General features: G+C 39.1%; 1 protein-coding gene across 1 annotated transcript in view; it reads left to right on the top strand.

Moving 5' to 3' along the window:
* Positions 1–11,570: 11,570 nt before the first annotated feature.
* Positions 11,571–17,343, top strand: part of LOC103466871 (Krueppel-like factor 15) — a 13,908-nt gene continuing 8,135 nt past the window's right edge. Inside the window, exons 1-2 of the mRNA XM_008412759.2 lie at positions 11,571–11,737; positions 13,302–14,876. Of these exons, the coding sequence (XP_008410981.1) occupies positions 13,378–14,876 (1,499 nt within the window). The 5' untranslated portion in view covers positions 11,571–11,737; positions 13,302–13,377. The remainder of the gene's footprint in view (positions 11,738–13,301; positions 14,877–17,343) is intronic.

Below are 17,343 nucleotides of genomic sequence, written 5' to 3'. Positions count from 1 at the left end.
GGAGCTGCTTTACGAGAGCTGGACAAGCTACTGTTAGGATTCTCTGAAAAATGTGGCAAGGACAAACAAAGTGGAGATGTTTGAGCTTGTTCCAGAGCAGTTTCCTCAAAACGTTAGGAGCCAAGCTGAACGGAGCCTCTTCAAAGACTTATGACCTTCTACAGATACATAAGATGACTGTGTTTAATACCAAGCGGCAGATTCTGATTCACTCTGCAAGTAATGAAGAAAAAATGAAAAATGTGTGTAAGCAACAACCACTCTGAGTACTCATGAGTAAACTATCAAGAAGGCAGCAGGTTTGCTTTTTTTTTTAAAGACTGAGTAGAAGCTGTGTTAGTGTTACCGGCAGCTACTATGTAGGTTTTCTGTTTTTCCACTTACCTCACCTCTGAGCAGCTTTATAAAACAGCTTCTTGTTGTTGTTATGCTGTCACAGCTGAGAGGTGCTGCAGATGGAGGCGTAAACTGAACAGAAACACAGCCAAAGTCGACACAGTCGCTGCCTCTGTGAACATGTATAATGGGACTCCAGTACCTGGAAGGAAATATGGAGGCTTTTTTTTCTCTACCATTCACATTGACTCTGTTTTCAGGCTAGTAACAAATTAAATATGACATTTTGAACTCATATTACTAAATGTACTCTTCAGTCCAAGCTGCAGTTTGAAATTACAATGGAAGACATGAAGAATCTAAAAACTATTCCCTTTAATATGTAATTTCCAGCTATCTAACAGTCTGTAGTAAATGCAAAGAATGACCAGACATTGAAAGCTTATGACATGAATAGTGCTGTAGTGGTTAGCTCACAGTGAACTCAACTTGAATCAGGCCCCATATCACATTCTGCCTCAGGCCCTGTCCACCCTTGAATAGGCTCTGTATAGCATATTCCTATTTTCCCTCCTATCCAAACCTTCTCTTCAATCCCTCCAGACCTGAGTATCTCAGCTTCAGTGGGTGCCTACTACAGCACTGGCTTGACAATACCTCCTGCTCCTGGAATCTGCTACTAAGAGACATCATTTAAAACCATTAAATCCTGTCTTGGCTTCTTTATACTGAAGCGAACCATTTTTTGATCAGAACAGACACAGGAGCAACGGGACATATAATACCCCAGATTTTGGAGTTTGCACAAAGGAGAGCCTTTGTTCTCTGTGTTGGGAAACAGTTGGGATTGGTACTACAGATGCAGGACTTGGAGGCATAATATACTCTGTGGAGCCTCGACAATAGCCATGACAGCAGCTTTTACACAGAGCAGCCTCTATGTGGGTAAAAACGGCAGCGTCTGGGACCTGAGGAGTATGGAAAACAACCATCGAGGTCATATATTTTATTATTCAGCTTCACTGCATTAAGCATCCAGGAAGCTAAAGGTTGGATGGCGTGATTCCTAAGGCTTCATTTGTACCTTCACAATGTTTTAAAATTTTGAAGAGACACCCTTTTCATGTAAGAGTGTCAGGATGACAAAATTCCAGTTGGTTGCAGTTTTTTATTTTACCAGTAGATGTCAGCACATGCATCACACTGAGCCTTTAAAACAACATAAAACCCCTGGGAAACCTTAAAAAAAATTCAACAAAAAAATGACAGTTCATATTATTTATTCTGAGCATCCATTTGTAAAATTACCTTTTCAAGAAATTAACACTTTTGAAATTAGTATAATTTTTTCCAATCACAGGGCAAAAATATGCAATCACTCAGTACTGTTTGAGAAAAATGGACTCATGAACCAAAAAATAGTCAATATTAGTAAGTTGCATTCTTATAAAATTTAATTTTATAAATACAACCTGATTCTATAATTCTTGCCCTTCTGATATGTTACTTGTTCTAAAGAAAGATATGCCAATAACTACAGCCATATAAGAAGTTTTACAGGTATGTTTTATGAGTATTTTCTCAAAAAGTTACATTTTTTTCATACTTCATGTGTTGCAATTTTCACTGTTAATGCATTTAGCTCTTAGTAGAGCTTTGTTAGCTTTTGCCTTTATCTTTAACACTTTCTTGGATTAGTACAAAATAAACATATCTTAAGCTTAAAATATAATTTTAAATTTAAAAAAAACAATTGTTTTTGAAGAGGCAAGAAAGCAATTCTACTAAAACTAAGACTAAAAGGCCAGCTGAACTACTGCTTTGCCACATATAGCCTAACTTCTGTGATAAATCATCTGAGAAATGCCATCAAATGAGAGGAAGACGATGTTTAATGCAGATGATCCTCTCGGCCCCCAGCAGGTTTAGAGAAAGCAGAGCGGAGACATGAATCTCTCAACAGGCGTTTTGCATATTATCTCACCCCCCATCATCCTGCGTCTGAGTAAACAGGTTTTTTTTTTTCCACATTAGCACCTGGTATTTATCGAACAGCCATTCACAGACAGATTGCTCCAATAGTTCCTCCAAGCGGAACATTTCATTTCAGATTTCAGTCTGAGTAATGACTTATCTACATATTCAAACAGAGAGACTCGTAGAGACACAAATGAGGAAGATTTGATGAAGAAAAATAGCTGAAGCAATACTAACTCAAAAGTCTTCAGAGAACTTGAAACAAGCATATGTTGAAGTAACGACACGCATGTAAAGGTTTTTGCTGACGACAGAATTGTTTGATGACCTGGTGTTTTTACAGGTTAAACAAATGGAAAGGGAAGAAAAGCAAACAACCTGCAGATGCACAGGCTCTCTGTGACATTACCCTCAGATTTCAGATTAACACGGAAGATGCAGTTTGTTGACAGAAGCCTGTTTTTCATTTGATATTTATTAGTATATTTGACTATAGAGGATAAACTGATCAGACATAACAGAGGTTCAGTGAGAAACAATGAGATGAGATTTAAAGAAATATTTTTGGGAGTAACTTTGTTTTTCACTGGTCACAAGTTGCGTTGAAAGGAGCTGTCATCAGTGTAAACTAATCCAGTTTAGGTTTGACAAGTTGGTTTGAATTTTAGTGTTTGCCTCAGTCGTAAAGATGACAAAATTGTGTTGTTTTTTTTTGTTTTACTTTAAACAGCATTAATGTTGGTGTAAAACTGTTGTTGTCTTAAAGGTTGTGGCCTTTATTTGCAGTGCATTCGACTGAAAACAGGCAGAGAGAGAAGGAGTGAAGACATGCAGCGAGGACCCGTGGTTACTAATCGAACCCTGAAACTAATATCCTCCTTACATCGGGTGACTGCTCCACTTCTACGCCACATATCGCCCCAAAACTGTGTCAGATTGACCCAGTCCAGGTCGATCAGCATAAGTACAAGGGGAACCAACTATTTTAGATCAGTTAGAATTACCAAAGGTTTTTATATTTATTTGAAAAAAAGAAGAAGAGAGATTTATTCAAGATGACTTGGGGCAAATGTTTTAGGTGCCTTTCCACAAGTTTGTCACAATAGTTTTCTGTCATTTTGGGCCCATTCCTCCAGACAAAACTGGTCTAACTGGGTCAGGGAGGCCACATTGCTCACCTTTTCATTTTCTGTGGATTGAGATTTTAAGACGTTGGCCACTTTAAAAACATTTTTCTCCCTAAGCCACTTCAGAGATAATTATGAAATGCTTGGAATCATTGGTTATTTGGAACGCCTATTTGGTTCTAACTCCTGTCTTGAGATGTTGCTTCAATAGTTGAGGTTTTTTCTTTATGGCATTATCTATACTGTAAAGTGCACCAGTTCTTCCTGCATAAAAACAGCCACACAATACTGTGGAAATGTTGTTCTCAGTCTTGAAACCTTCCCCCATTCTCCTTTAAATGAAACGATCTACCAACAGATCACAGGACAAATGCACATTTTATGTTGCTTTTCAGTAGCTAGGTTTTAATTCAGTTGTCATACAAGTTTTGAGCAAACTTTTATGTCAAAAATGCTGAAAAACAAAACATCTACTGGTTTGGATTGAGTCAATCGGGATACTCAAAATGTGAATCTTGCAGATGTTTAAGCAGGAGTAGGGTTGGATGGGTGGATGTCCTGTTGTGTAATAACCAGGAGGCTGAGTTCAAAAGGAACCATGTCATCATGGGACATTTCTTACCTGCCATTCATAAATTTGTACCTGTGTTGACAACCGATAGCTAAAAGTATTTTTTTTTTTAAATGTTGTCAGTCTAATTTAGGGAATTGTGGTTCTCTTTGGTTGATTCTGACCTTCATCAGAGGTCGTTTATTATCACATTTAGTATGAGTCAGTAGGCCTGAGTCAAAATAATCAACAGAAACTGTGTTGGATTTTTAAAATTGCCCAACAAGAGGGACGATTTCTTGCATGTTGTTCCAGTTTATAGGGTGTCTACTTTATCTCCACATGATATGTCAGGGTATCTAGGTACACATCTATCTGTGTAATCTGTGCGTGACATAAAGTTTCTGAGGACAAACAGGAAGTATACCTAATCCATCAAATAGGATGAGACTTGCTAGTGTAACTAAAAGCCAACTAAGCTGTCTACAAAGTGCATTAGAGGGAGGAGGGGTGTTTATACCAGCGAGTGTTTACAGCAGAGGCAGGGAACGGGTGCGGGTGGAAAGGGTTAAGGTCCTTCATAGTTTTATCATAAACCTGTTGCATAATTCTCTGAGGGGATCTCTGTTCCCTGCAACGCCGCTTAAAGCGAGCATTTCTTCTTCATGTTGGTACTTTGATGATCTCAAGGGATTCTTAAAATAGATGTCTCTGCTGTACTTGAGGAAAAACATTCTATTTTGTTTTCAAGTCAAGGGTCACTCGCTCACAATAACAAAGATGTTACCTTGGAACATTTGGTAGAGAAAAAAAAAAGATTCATGCTGTTTTTGTCACAACAGAAGCAGATTTGATTATTTTGCTGTCGTCAGCGGATAAGATGAATCGTGTTTGTGTACAGAGTGTCAGGTTAGTATCTGAGAGGAGAGACTTGCTCTGATTATCCAGTGAACTTCTACAACTTCCTGTTTACATGGCAGGGCTTAAAGCCACAGGGATCTGCTGGTCAGCTGGAGAGGCTTAAGCTGGTTACACCATAAATACTCAGTGTGAGACAACAGTCAGGACGGCATTAACTGAAAAACTGACATCCAGCAAACATCAGCTGAACAAAAACAATACAAATATATATTTAATACACCTGGAAGATTAATAAGTTAAATATTTTACAGTTTATTGCAATAACTTTTGAATACCTTCAGCTTTTTAACTTTTGTCAAGTTACATGACAGTTTAATAACAAATAAATTGTGAAAGACCTGGATATAAGGATAGTATTGATGTATTGGTTATTGAAATACTCCAAATAATGGCTGTGCAGCATCCAAAAATGTTAAAATAAGCTCATGTGAACCTTTATAATGGTAGTCCTAAAAGGGTTCTATTTTATTGGAATTTTATGTAACAGATCAATAGCAAGAAAAAAGATAATTTTTGCATTATTTTAAATAAAAATAAAAATATATAAACTTTAGGTATAAATTCAACTGTACTCTAACAGTTTCTTAGTGAACAAACAGAGATGAAGGAACAGCAGACATGTCAGGGAGAACGATCTGGAGAGGTTTAAAGTGGAGTTAGGTTACACAAACAAATCCCAAAGTATTAATATCACACAGAGCTCTCTTCAAACAATCATCTGAACATGAAAAGAGTACAGCACAACTGAAAACATGTCAAGACATACATTTCCATTAACCATAGAATTGAGGAAGCTGAAATTACAAAAATAAATGTTCTTAATTTTCTTAATTTCTTAACTGCAACAAAATTTCCCCAAAACTCTGCCTATGCAGCCACTCCCAAATATAAGAGGCTTGTTGCTCCAAAGCCTGAATAAAATGCCAACGTCTCCTCTGATTGACTGATAGATAAGCTCTAGCACCATGACTGCATTATGAATTTATGTCACGTTTACATCAATATCTGCCATGATTTTTAATGACCTGTCACTTATTTATGTGTGATTTGAATTTTATTTTTTATTTTTATTGGACACAATTGCAAAAATCATTTTTTTCTACATTAGCGGAATATTGCACACATTTGTAATAGAAACGCAGCTATTGCCACAAGCATGAGCATAAACAGCTAACTACTTGAGGAACTCTTCACAGCCGATAACAAAAACTTCAATACAGATGTCTAACCTTATTCTGCTGAAAGTTTACAAAACAGCTGAGTAAATTAACACTTTAGAATTTATCAGAAAACATCAATTTAGAAGTGTACTAAATGTTTGAAAGATAGCACAAGAGCTAAACGAAGGCAGCAAAAGACTTGATAATGAATAGTTCAGGTCATAGCATATTAATGTGTAAGAACAACACAGTCAAGGTTAAGACCATTTATATTATTTATTTGGTCTTTGTAGCTGCAAAACTGCAATTACATATATTCTGCAGCAGGGTGTCCAAAGTGGGTCCTGGAGGGCCGCATCCTGAATGTTTTAGTTCTCTCCCTGGCTTAACGCACCCGGATCAAATGATGGCTCATTAGAGGTCTAAGAACTCACTTTCTGAGAAGGTTATTACTAAAGGGAGAGAATTAGAACATGCAGGACGCCGGCCCTCCAGGACCCATTTTGGACACCACTGAGCTACAGCTTCTCATTGGAGCAAAATGTTGTTTTGATTTGGGAAATCATGAATTCTTTTTTGTTCTACTTCATAATTGAGGTACTTAATGTTTGTCAATTGTATCTCATCTAAATAAAATACCTAAAGGCTATGTTCATAACACAGCAGAATGTGAAGTAGTTCATGTTGTGTTCACACTTTAAAAACAATAAAGTCGTTCAGGTAGCTGAAGGAAGAACCCGAGAAACTTTGGTACAGATGCAAATCATTTTCTTTAAATATGCAAACCAGGAAACAGACTTTGGTTTTTGCCCCTCACAGACTCAGCAGTATTTACCTTCTTCAGTCACAATGCCAGCTTTGTTCCAAGCATTGTCAGGGACTACAGAGACACACATTTTCCTTGTTTCAAATTTGGCTTAATGCATCTTTTACCAGAGGATATAAATCATTTTGACTCATTAAGTTCATCTGGGGCTTACATAATGCGCATATGTGTAGGTGTTTGTGAGTTTGAATGAAGCAGCCGAACTCAATTAGCCAGTTTGCCAAAGAAAAGACCCACTTCAGACTGAAGCAGGCTCTCACTCAGCTTCTCCAAAAATATAATATCTACACAAGATAGAAAATGTAAATATTTATTTATTTTGCCTCCAGTGAAGTGGAACCTGCAGAGAGAGGACGATTAAACCGAGGTAACCATGAAATGAGTCTAGATCTAACCAACCTCTTGGGGAGGAAAGGCAAGTGCTTACAGATTGCTGTGAATCTGTTTCTCTTTAAACATTTAATGTGTTTTAAACTAGCAACTTAACAGCCTTGGTGGAGTTTATGCGCTAAATTAGCCAGCATTCTTTGTAATGAGCCATGATTCATTTTATTTACTGAGAAAGACAATGTTTTTTTGTTTTGTTTTGCCTTTTTCTTTCAAGAAAAATCTGGTATTAATTTTAAAAAATCACCAAATATCATCATATGCTACGTCAATGAGTGCAATTACATGATCAATCCTTGTTTTGGAAGGATTTTGTACCAGGAAGTGATGTAACACTATTACCTTTACCTCCCATACAGCAGAAGCTCTGCTTCCTGCCGTCACCAGTTTGTCCAGAAGGTTCCCATTTCACACCAGCATTCATACTTTGGCACCATAAGAGTTATGGTTATCATCAACTTAATACACCTAAAACTCCTGGATAGCAGGAATGCAGTCAATGAGCACCAATAGCAGACATTAGTGAATAGAAACAGCAGCGAAAACTTTAAGGGAAATGACAGTTTTGATAGAAATACTATACAACTTCCAGTTTCTACATTTGTAGGAATAATTCTACTATTGACAGTGCAAGCTGCCACAGTGCTGAGTTGCATTGAACTGACTTAAGATTTTGCCCAGTCATAGTAAGGATCCACATGTGCAACAAGGTAAAGAAACTGAATTTCCCAAGCAGGATTTTGCCAAAATAAAGTTTAGAAAAGCGAGCTAAAGAAATGTGTTTGTTTATAGTGAACATCCAGGTCACCTGATTCACCTGAGATCACAGAGTCCTAAATGCAGACAGTAAAAGGTCAAAACACTGACCAAAGTCCGTGAAAAGTAAATGTTCCTACTGCAAGCTGTTTAGCATTGCTTGTTTGAGCCACAACAGTGATCCAAAGTCAAGCATCTGATCAGGATAATGACCATCTGCAGAACTTAAACCAGTATGAGTCCAACTATAATCCTTTTGGATGTTTTTTTGTCTGACTTATTTCCATATATTTATGCCAATCACAAAGGCTGTATTCTGCTTCTGTGTCATCAGTTGCGTCACATTCTGTCGCAACATCATAAAGATCACACACAAATCCACTTACATACATTAAATACTCTATAAAGTGCATAAGCAAAGTGGAAGATTTCATTTTGTGTCCAGTCTCAAATCTGGCATACCATGTAAACAGAGTAGCTAAAGTTAGGGGTGCTAACCCTAAAGCACTAACCATAAACATTTGGTCTACTAACACTAAAGCACTACACCAACACAGTGTTTAATGCTAACTTCAATTCTAATTATATCTGTCCTTGAAAGACTACAGCAATTTAATTTTGGCTTTATAATTTATGTTTTATAATGCGTTTAGCTATTGTTGTGTTTAAATTATTTTTTTTATTTGTTTTTTGTATGTATATTTCTTGCTGAAACTTATTGGGTGTATTGGGTGTCATGATCTACTTCAAAATAAGAGCAGGAATGTAAATGTTTAACTACTTGAAGAATTAAAAAATTACAAAGCAATAGTAAATTAGTGCTCTAGAATTTATCTGGCAAAAATACACTTAGAGGAAGCTAAGTGTGCTAAACATCTTAAAAGCTAGCAAAAGCGCTAAGTGAAAAATGAGCTCCTCTGTTAGCGGACAGGGAGTTGTTACCCCACATCTCAGCCAGGGAGTGAAATTGCCTTCATGTTGTATTTTCCTGCCTATGAGCGGATCAGGAGCAGCTTTTGTTGCTTTTGGCATTTGGATTATTTTCATCTTCACTAAATTAAAAGGTAAAGAAACTAAAACAGCTTTAGCCATCAGTAACAAAAGGATACGTTGTTTTTTTTTGTTTGTTTATTTGTTTTTTTTTCCCTAAATTACTAAGCAAGTTGATTGCCTTCTGGAAAAAAATGGATGTTTGAATTTTTTTGCTACGCAATTTTTACATTAACATTCGCTGAGATGTTCTGAGCATTAATTACTAGTCCTGGGAGCTATAGCTTTGCTTATGTGGTACAAGAAAGTAATTATTTTATTTTTTTGGCTATGTACAGTGCAGTTAAAAAGTATTTACACCCTTCCATATTTCTTAACTTTTATCACTCAACTTCACCTTTGTTTGATATTAAAACTGATCTCAAAAATTAAAGAAATATGCCAGGGGGTAAATACTTACTTACGCACAAATAAGGCCCTTCCAATAAATAAATGTTGACTGGTATCTTAGCCAACTTATTGCCATGTAAATACAAGTTTTGAGTGTTGTCATCCAACCAGTGCAATGCAACATACAAGTGGATGACAAGGGCAGAACTAAAATGGGAAGAAAAAGCAGCAAATATTTAAAGAATCAAGCAGTAATTTGTAAAGATCAGTGTTGAAAACAGGAATTTCAAGCTCTCTGGAAGCAAAATACATTTTTGCGCATTGGGTGGAGAAAACTCTGTGCTGAACTAAACTGGAAATATTCTGAGTTTTAGTAGTTTTAGCAGTAGCAGAAAATATTCTGGCAACCAAGACTTTAAGAGTCGAAGGGGAAACAGGCACAGCAAAGGCTGGAACTGAAAGAAGAGGCATCAGTACAGGTTTACAGCAGAAGGCTTCCACGGTGTGATATTGTATATCTTTTTACACAGCATTCTATCCATTAGCTTTGGAGTGTATACTACTGTGTCAAGCAGTCCTAAAGTTTACAAAGAGACTAAAAAGGGCCATTTATCCAGAACTCTGAAAGGTAATCTAAGCAACACAAGTAAATTTAATTTGGGTTAGTGATGTTTGTTGAGCTTCTTATAAAAGCTCTGCCTTAACTGGCATGAAAGAAAAGCTTGTATTTCTGAAGTCCTTAGGAAGTAAGTAAATGACTACTAAAAATGCATTGCAAAAGTATTTACACCAGTTGAACTTTTTTCATATGTTGTCAAGTTACTACTTTTATTAGGATTTTAAGTGATCCAGGAAGCTGTAGCACTTCAGTTGTGATCTAGTCGCTTGTTTTCATGTTTCTGGTGTCTTTGACACTGATAGTTTTTGAAACCAGGTCAACAGTCAGGACGGTAGAATTTCACAAAAAAAAAAAAAAAAAACCTGGTTACTGTCGAAAGTGCATGCACATTTTGATGACGTGCTTACATTACAGTGTCATGTAGTGGCTTGGAATGACAACTACAACAGATCAATATGTTTGCAATCTTGTCCAATATTCCCCAATAAGCATCCTGTCTCCTGTAAGCATAGCCTAAAACAGAGATGCATAAAACCTGAAAAGTCTGACAAACATTTTTGATTCTCACAGCGCCCCCTACTGACAGGTGGTTGGTCAGTACCAGTTTTGCACATGTAAACTGAATAATTTGTCTTTTCTTCTTTGAAAAGTAGCTCAAAATCAGTCAGACTGAATGAAGGGAGCAAAAGTTTTCCAGTCATGCCACAGATCATCAGTTGAATTTAGGTTTGGAATTTGACTGGGCCACATAAACACATGAGAATGGTTCGATATAAACTGATTCCTAGCCACCTAGGCCCCAACACATATCTTGCACTAACAATTTTAACTAAAACTCTATTTTTCAAGTTCTGCTAAAGAAAATCATCCTACTGCTTGTTTCTCCCACCACCGTGTTTTACCATCGAGATGTGTTCAGGGGGATGTGCTTTGCTACATTTGTTTTCAGGGCAGAATACAAAGTGCCATTGTAAAATATCATTTCGATCTCATCTGATCAAGGCAAAGTCCTTCAACATGTTTTGCTGTGTCCTTGTGTTGGGAAATGAGCCAAGTCTGGTCTCAAGGTGGCCCAACATCACCTCACATAAAGTATTAGCTAACATATTAATGAATAAATAACAGGAAAAGGAAAGAACTCCAACATTACATAAACCGAACTGCATGAGAAGCAGCGCCATGAACAGTCCATAAAAGTGGAATGTGTTTGCACACACTGCCGCATGTAAGTGAAGCATTGTAAAGTGTTGTACATGTCTCATCTGGAGCCTTTGAGGTTAGAATGAAGACATTTAAATGATTTATGATGTAAACCAGCTTTCACACACACTCCCTGCTACTCCTCCTTCCACTCACAACACTTTCTGAGGCCTGCCTCTCTCCGTCCTGAGCCAATTGTAATGCTCCAAGCAGGCGAGCCTTCACAGGGCCAATCCCCTGATTTGACGGGTTCCTAGCTTGTGATCATGTGACGGTTAAGTGATCCGCCAAGTGAGTGAGTGCATGAATGTGTGTGCATGTATGTGTGTGTAAGAGAGAGAGGGAGGGAAAGAGAGAGAGAGGCATAAGGATATGCAAAGAGCAAAGCTCGTGTGTTGGAGTTGCACTGCCAATGCGTGCTGTTACGCACAGAAACCTTCGTCCAGGACTGGAGTGCACGGTGCGAAGGAGCTGGGTTTAGTTTCCTTGCATTGATAGGTGAGCTCATTTTGCTTTTAACCAAAAATGCATGATCTCTTATGCACTGATGAGTAAATAGAAACCTGTGTCATCTGTAAACATGAGCAACATGAGCTTCTGTATGTTCTCGTTCTGGTGAAAAAACACCAAACTTAGCACAAATGTTTTGGTTTTTCATTAAACCAAAGTCTGACTGAGATTGTGGTTGGACTTGCAGTCTCAGGCTGCAGGGTTGAACATGCCACGAACGCTGAGGAGAAACTCTTCAGGTCAAACCCCACGGTGCTGTTAAAGAGAGCATCCTGCTGTCAAAGCCCTTTTTTGATGTTCCACACCCGCAGGGTTACTGCAGGACAAATTACTTCAGTCTTGGCCAAAGTGAGGTGTCCTCTCTCCTCGCAAACTTTTCCCTTTCCATGAGGCATAGCCACAGCTGCAGACCCTCCTCCTCTGGCGATCCATGTAATTTGATGTTACTCCCAAATGTAACCCCCTTCAAAAGATCTCAAATTACTGAATGTGAAATTGAATACAAATTTGTTTGAGTTAAGCACTGTGTAGTTGTGTCAGCCACTTGAATTAAACATCAGATTTTACTTGAGACATGTGGAGCCTTTCATAGAAACCGTTTTTCTTCTTTATAAGAAACAGCCTTACAGAAAGAGGGGAAGGCGGAGGCAGTTCTTTCAGTCCTCAGACACTATTGAGGATTTAATAAGGATTTCAGGTTCATTTTAAACATCAGGACCACTCATTTCCTCCAAAGCCATCTGATGTTGTCTAGTATTTTCAATCCGTATAAATGTAGTGGCAGAGCATTGTTCCTGAGCTGCTGGGCAAATAATCCTTTGCTCATGGATCATCCTACTGAAACTCTGTGTATTCTAAACTGATTTGACATATGAATGCACTTCGTGGTTAGTCTGCAGGAAGTTGGAAGATTATTTTCCTCATTCTAATCTCACAGTGCAACAAAATCTCTATTGCTCAGATTAGCATGAATTAAGGACCATGAGGGGAGACAAATAGAAACACTGTTCAGTGACCATGTGGCTTTAATCTTAAAAGTGGTGAGAAAAGAGGAACGCCTGACTCCACATGGTCAGCTTGAAGCCTGGACCAGCAGCTGCAAATTCGACACACACAATCATACACATGCACACACACGCACACACACACACTCCCCCCCCCCCACACACACACATTCCAGTTCCCTAACATGTGGTTGCTTTCCTTTTGAAGTGCCATAAGTTTGCAGAGCTTCCAAACAAGCAGCAGGTATTTGACAGGGACCAGAAATGTATAATAATTTTTAGTCTGGTGGTTTGCTGTGTAATTAAGGACCCCGAAGGGACTACTGTGTACCTTACAGTATGACCACACTCAGTGTAGCTGTGGTGTGATTAGAAATGCCTAACTCAAGCTGATATATCCAAAGTCTGCTTGTTGGTCAAACTGGGCCCTTCGTTGTACTCAACCATGGTGCAACTTGCATGTTAGGCCATATCCAGGCCTCTTCGGAATTACTTTTGAGAAGTCTATTAAAGCTTGTGTCATTGTTAAATATGTGTTTCTTTTACAGAAAAAAGAAAAGAATCTTCATCAACAGTTTGATCGTCAGAGCCCAGCAAAGTCAGCAGTCATCAATCCCCACAGGAATGGTTGATCACTTGCCACTTGGTGAGGAGACCTTCCTGTATTATTCCTGCTCTCCAGGGTCTGACTACGGGTGCGCGTCTCGCCACACCAAGGGTGGTGTTTCGCAGGGCATCATGGTGACTGATGCGGGCACCTATCAGCACCACCCTTACCAAGGGCTGACGCTCTCCTCCTCGCCTTGCCTCTCTGAAGATGACCTCAGCGACTCCTCCAGCCCGCGCTCCTCCCTCTGCTCCAGCCCCGAGTCCACATCTTCAGCATCACGGAGCATTTTTTGCTCTAGCTATGAAAGCAGGAGCAACAGGAGCAGTGGGTGCTCCAACTCATCAGGAGGAGAGAATCAAGAGAGTCTTTTGGACCTCCTTCTCTCACAGGCCTCCCTAACAACCTCATTCAGCTCCAGTAGCGGCAACATTTCTGTTTCCTCCTCTCTTTCTTTGTCTTCCCCAACTTCCTCTACCTCCTCATCTCCATCATCCCCTTTTTTGCCCATGGGCCTAGCATGGGAGCCCAAGAGGGAGCAGAGAATTGGAGTTCAGCAGCACTTGACCAAAGAGGAGTGCTTTGAGTTCCCAGTTTTCCTTGAGGAGCTGCAGGATCCTGAAGCACTCCTCTTTCAGCCAACTCTAGAGGAGATTGAAGAGTTCCTTGAAGAGAACATGATGATAGCAATGGAGAAGGAAGAGAATGGGAGTGATGAGGAAATGTCACCTCCCACGTCTATGTCAGATGATACGGAGTCAGAGGGTTCAATGACACTCACAGCAAAACCTGAATCATCATCCCAGAACTCAGATCAAACTGTCCCTGTGTCCTCCAAGTCAGAGGCTAAGTATGCTGCATGTGCATCAGATACAGACAGCTCACCAGTGACAGAGGGCGATAGCTGTGTAACTACTTTCACTGACAGTTGTGTTGATGGGATCAAGCAGGAAGACTGTGGATCACTAACACCTTTGACACCAGAAAGTGCTACGATTGCCTCAAGTGTGCCTGTTATCCTCCAAATCCAACCCATACAGGTCAAACAAGAACCAAATTCCAGTGCTGCATCAGACACCATCCCGGATCAGTCCCAGAAAACCCATTCCCAACCAACTGAATCCCCATCGTCTATCAAAATTGCTCAGCTCCTGGTCAACATCCAGGGGCAGACATTTGCTTTAGTGCCTCAGTTGCTTTCTCCTGCAACAACTAACTCAGGCAAAACAGGGAGCACTGCTCCATCCAAATTCGTCCGAATTGCACCAGTGCCCATTGCAGCCAAACCCAATGGGCTTGCGGAAGCGACATTAGGCCTAGGAGGTTCGGCAGCGGGTGTCCTTACCGGAAGTCAGCGGTACCAGAAGAGCACAGTGGCAGACCTCATCAAAATGCACAAGTGCACATTTCCTGGCTGTAATAAGATGTACACCAAGAGCAGTCACCTCAAAGCACATCTGAGAAGACACACAGGGGAGAAACCCTTTGCATGCACGTGGCCTGGCTGTGGATGGAGGTGAGCAAACCAATGTTGATATTTTAGTGCGACAGTGACTCATGTGCCAACACATACCTATCATTAAACTGAAAGATGGACAGGAAGTGGGCAGTGTTATGCTACATAAGATAGCATAGCTATGAATTCTACCAAGATTGCCATAAATACTAATTGTGCCAAGCTATGCTATGTTTGCCAGCTACTTTGTGTGGGGTGGCGTCACACTGGCCATTTCTGCTTAGAACTAGACCAAACATAGTCCTGCAGTTTCAAAGAAGGCAACAGTTTTACAACCCTCATCACTTTTTCCATACCTTTACATTTCCCCACATCTGATATTACAGTAAACAAGGTTATCAACTTCCACTCCATATGGGACCATATATCACAGACATCTGTTGATAAAATGCTACTCAATCTGGAGAGTTTATTACATGTCATAAACAAGCATATCAACAGTGCCCTGTTTTGCTGAGTAATTATAGATAAGAAGTGACAAACTGTTTTCCTGTCCTGTTATCCCTTTTATGTAAGCTCTATTTCACTGGCAGATTGTCATACCTTTCAAAGAAACACTCCAAGGCAGAGTGTTTCTGCATATTCTCTTATGCAGAAAAATAGTTTGAGGAAAAAAATGATTGGATTTCAATCAGGAGGCTTATTTTCTAAGGGAGCTCCACTATGGACTGTTCATTTTCAATTACTGTTTGTTTTTTTCTGCAAGCTATGTCTCTCCCCTGCTATCAGTGTGTTTTTGAACCATGGCTAAGTTGCAGATTAGATAGGGCACCATTTGAAGTCGTCCATATGCAGACTTTGTCCCCTGTTAGTTATTGCACCTGTTTGCTCACCGTCCACAACCACTGAATACACATTCATGCATCAAAAAGACTCTGAAGTTTTACTATATTTTGTGCCTGACATGATCACACATCCATGACACATCCACAAAATCCACTTTGCCAGGTTCCAGTTAGCGTTTTGTGCTGGAATCAAAGCCTCCATCTGAATAGAAACATCCTGTCTGTACTTTAACTCTAGGTCAATTGTGCCAACTTCTGAACTCCTGGTCAATAAATCCACCCTCCAAAGGTACACTTAGAGCTCAAGGCTATACACAGAGTCTTGTGTATCTGCATTGCTACTGACAGGGTCAAGATAGGGTAAGAGTCAGGATCTTGGTCCAATCATAACAAGGACTCATGTTTAGGATTAACATAATATTTGGGAATAGATTAAAAAGTAATTCTAATGATTCTATAACACTGTTTATGTTTGGTTTAGCTAAAGAAGCTCCAGTGTCATCAGTGAATATGGATATTGGTTCCTTTAAACATTGAACATGGTTTAAAAAAATCTGCACTGCACTTACACCTTCCAGATGTCACAATTCACAATTTATGTTATTTTTTATTGTCCTGTGTCTAAGAGGTTAGAAAATACAGTTATCTAGGTTTGTCTTTGGCTGTCTGGAGATAAGAGATTAATAAAAAAGACAAATGTACACTGAGGAAATATCATACAGTTGGAGCACTTTTCTCCAGAGAATGGCTTTGAGATTGAACAACTAAAATCTGATTTTTTATTTATGAGGTTTGGACTGACTGGAAGAAAATGTGCTGACTTTCTGATTCTCTTGTACCAATCTTCTTTAGAAAGAGGAAAGGCTCTGTACTCAGTGAATGGCTGACTTATGTCTCAGAAGTATGTGCATTTGACAATATACATCAGTTGAGCACAAACCAACAGCATTATCCCTGACTGTATGTGACAGAGCTCACTGCTTGGCTCCGTAAAAAACAAGGCATTAACCTCCAGCAAATAGACTACATTAAGTACTGTAATCTTTTCATAAATCCAAGCACACGATGTCTGATTATCAGTAATGTGATCACATCTGTCACCATTCACTCACTGTGTCCTTCCACCATTGATGGAACATTCCTGGAAAGAGAAAGGCTTAGTTTGTGATACAGGATTTCTTTGGGATATATTTGCATGTATAAACTTTTTCTTAGTTAATATGTCAAACAAATGACACATTTATTGGAGATGAAATGTTCCATATCTTGGCTTTTTAGAGTTAGCGTGGCCTGAATTAACATCATTTTGTCTAGTTAGGTAAAAAAAAAAAATCACTGACTGTAGTTTAGTTCTTGCATAGCAACAGGAACATTCAAAAGAAAAGGCAGGAATCATTTCTAAATCATTTCTTTTAGTCAGGATTTTACTGAGGAATGAAGAAAAAAAACAGGAAAAGTGCTACTGTCATGTTTGTATGTGCCAGCTAAACACACGAGTCATCTCATTCATCCAGATCTAACCCATCCTGTTTTGTTGTTGCAGTGTGTGTATCAGAACCCGCCTTAGTTGTGTGAGATTTATGACAGGCACAGCTTGAACATCATGTTCAAGCTGTGCCTTGACTGTGCCCCTTCACTGCCAGAACATCATGTTCATCACGTTCAAGCTTTATATATATATA

The sequence above is a fragment of the Poecilia reticulata genome, linkage group LG7, assembly GCF_000633615.1.
Source record: "Poecilia reticulata strain Guanapo linkage group LG7, Guppy_female_1.0+MT, whole genome shotgun sequence".
In the NCBI taxonomy this organism is placed as follows: Eukaryota; Metazoa; Chordata; class Actinopteri; order Cyprinodontiformes; family Poeciliidae; genus Poecilia; species Poecilia reticulata.
This window is presented reverse-complemented; position numbering and strand designations above follow the sequence as displayed.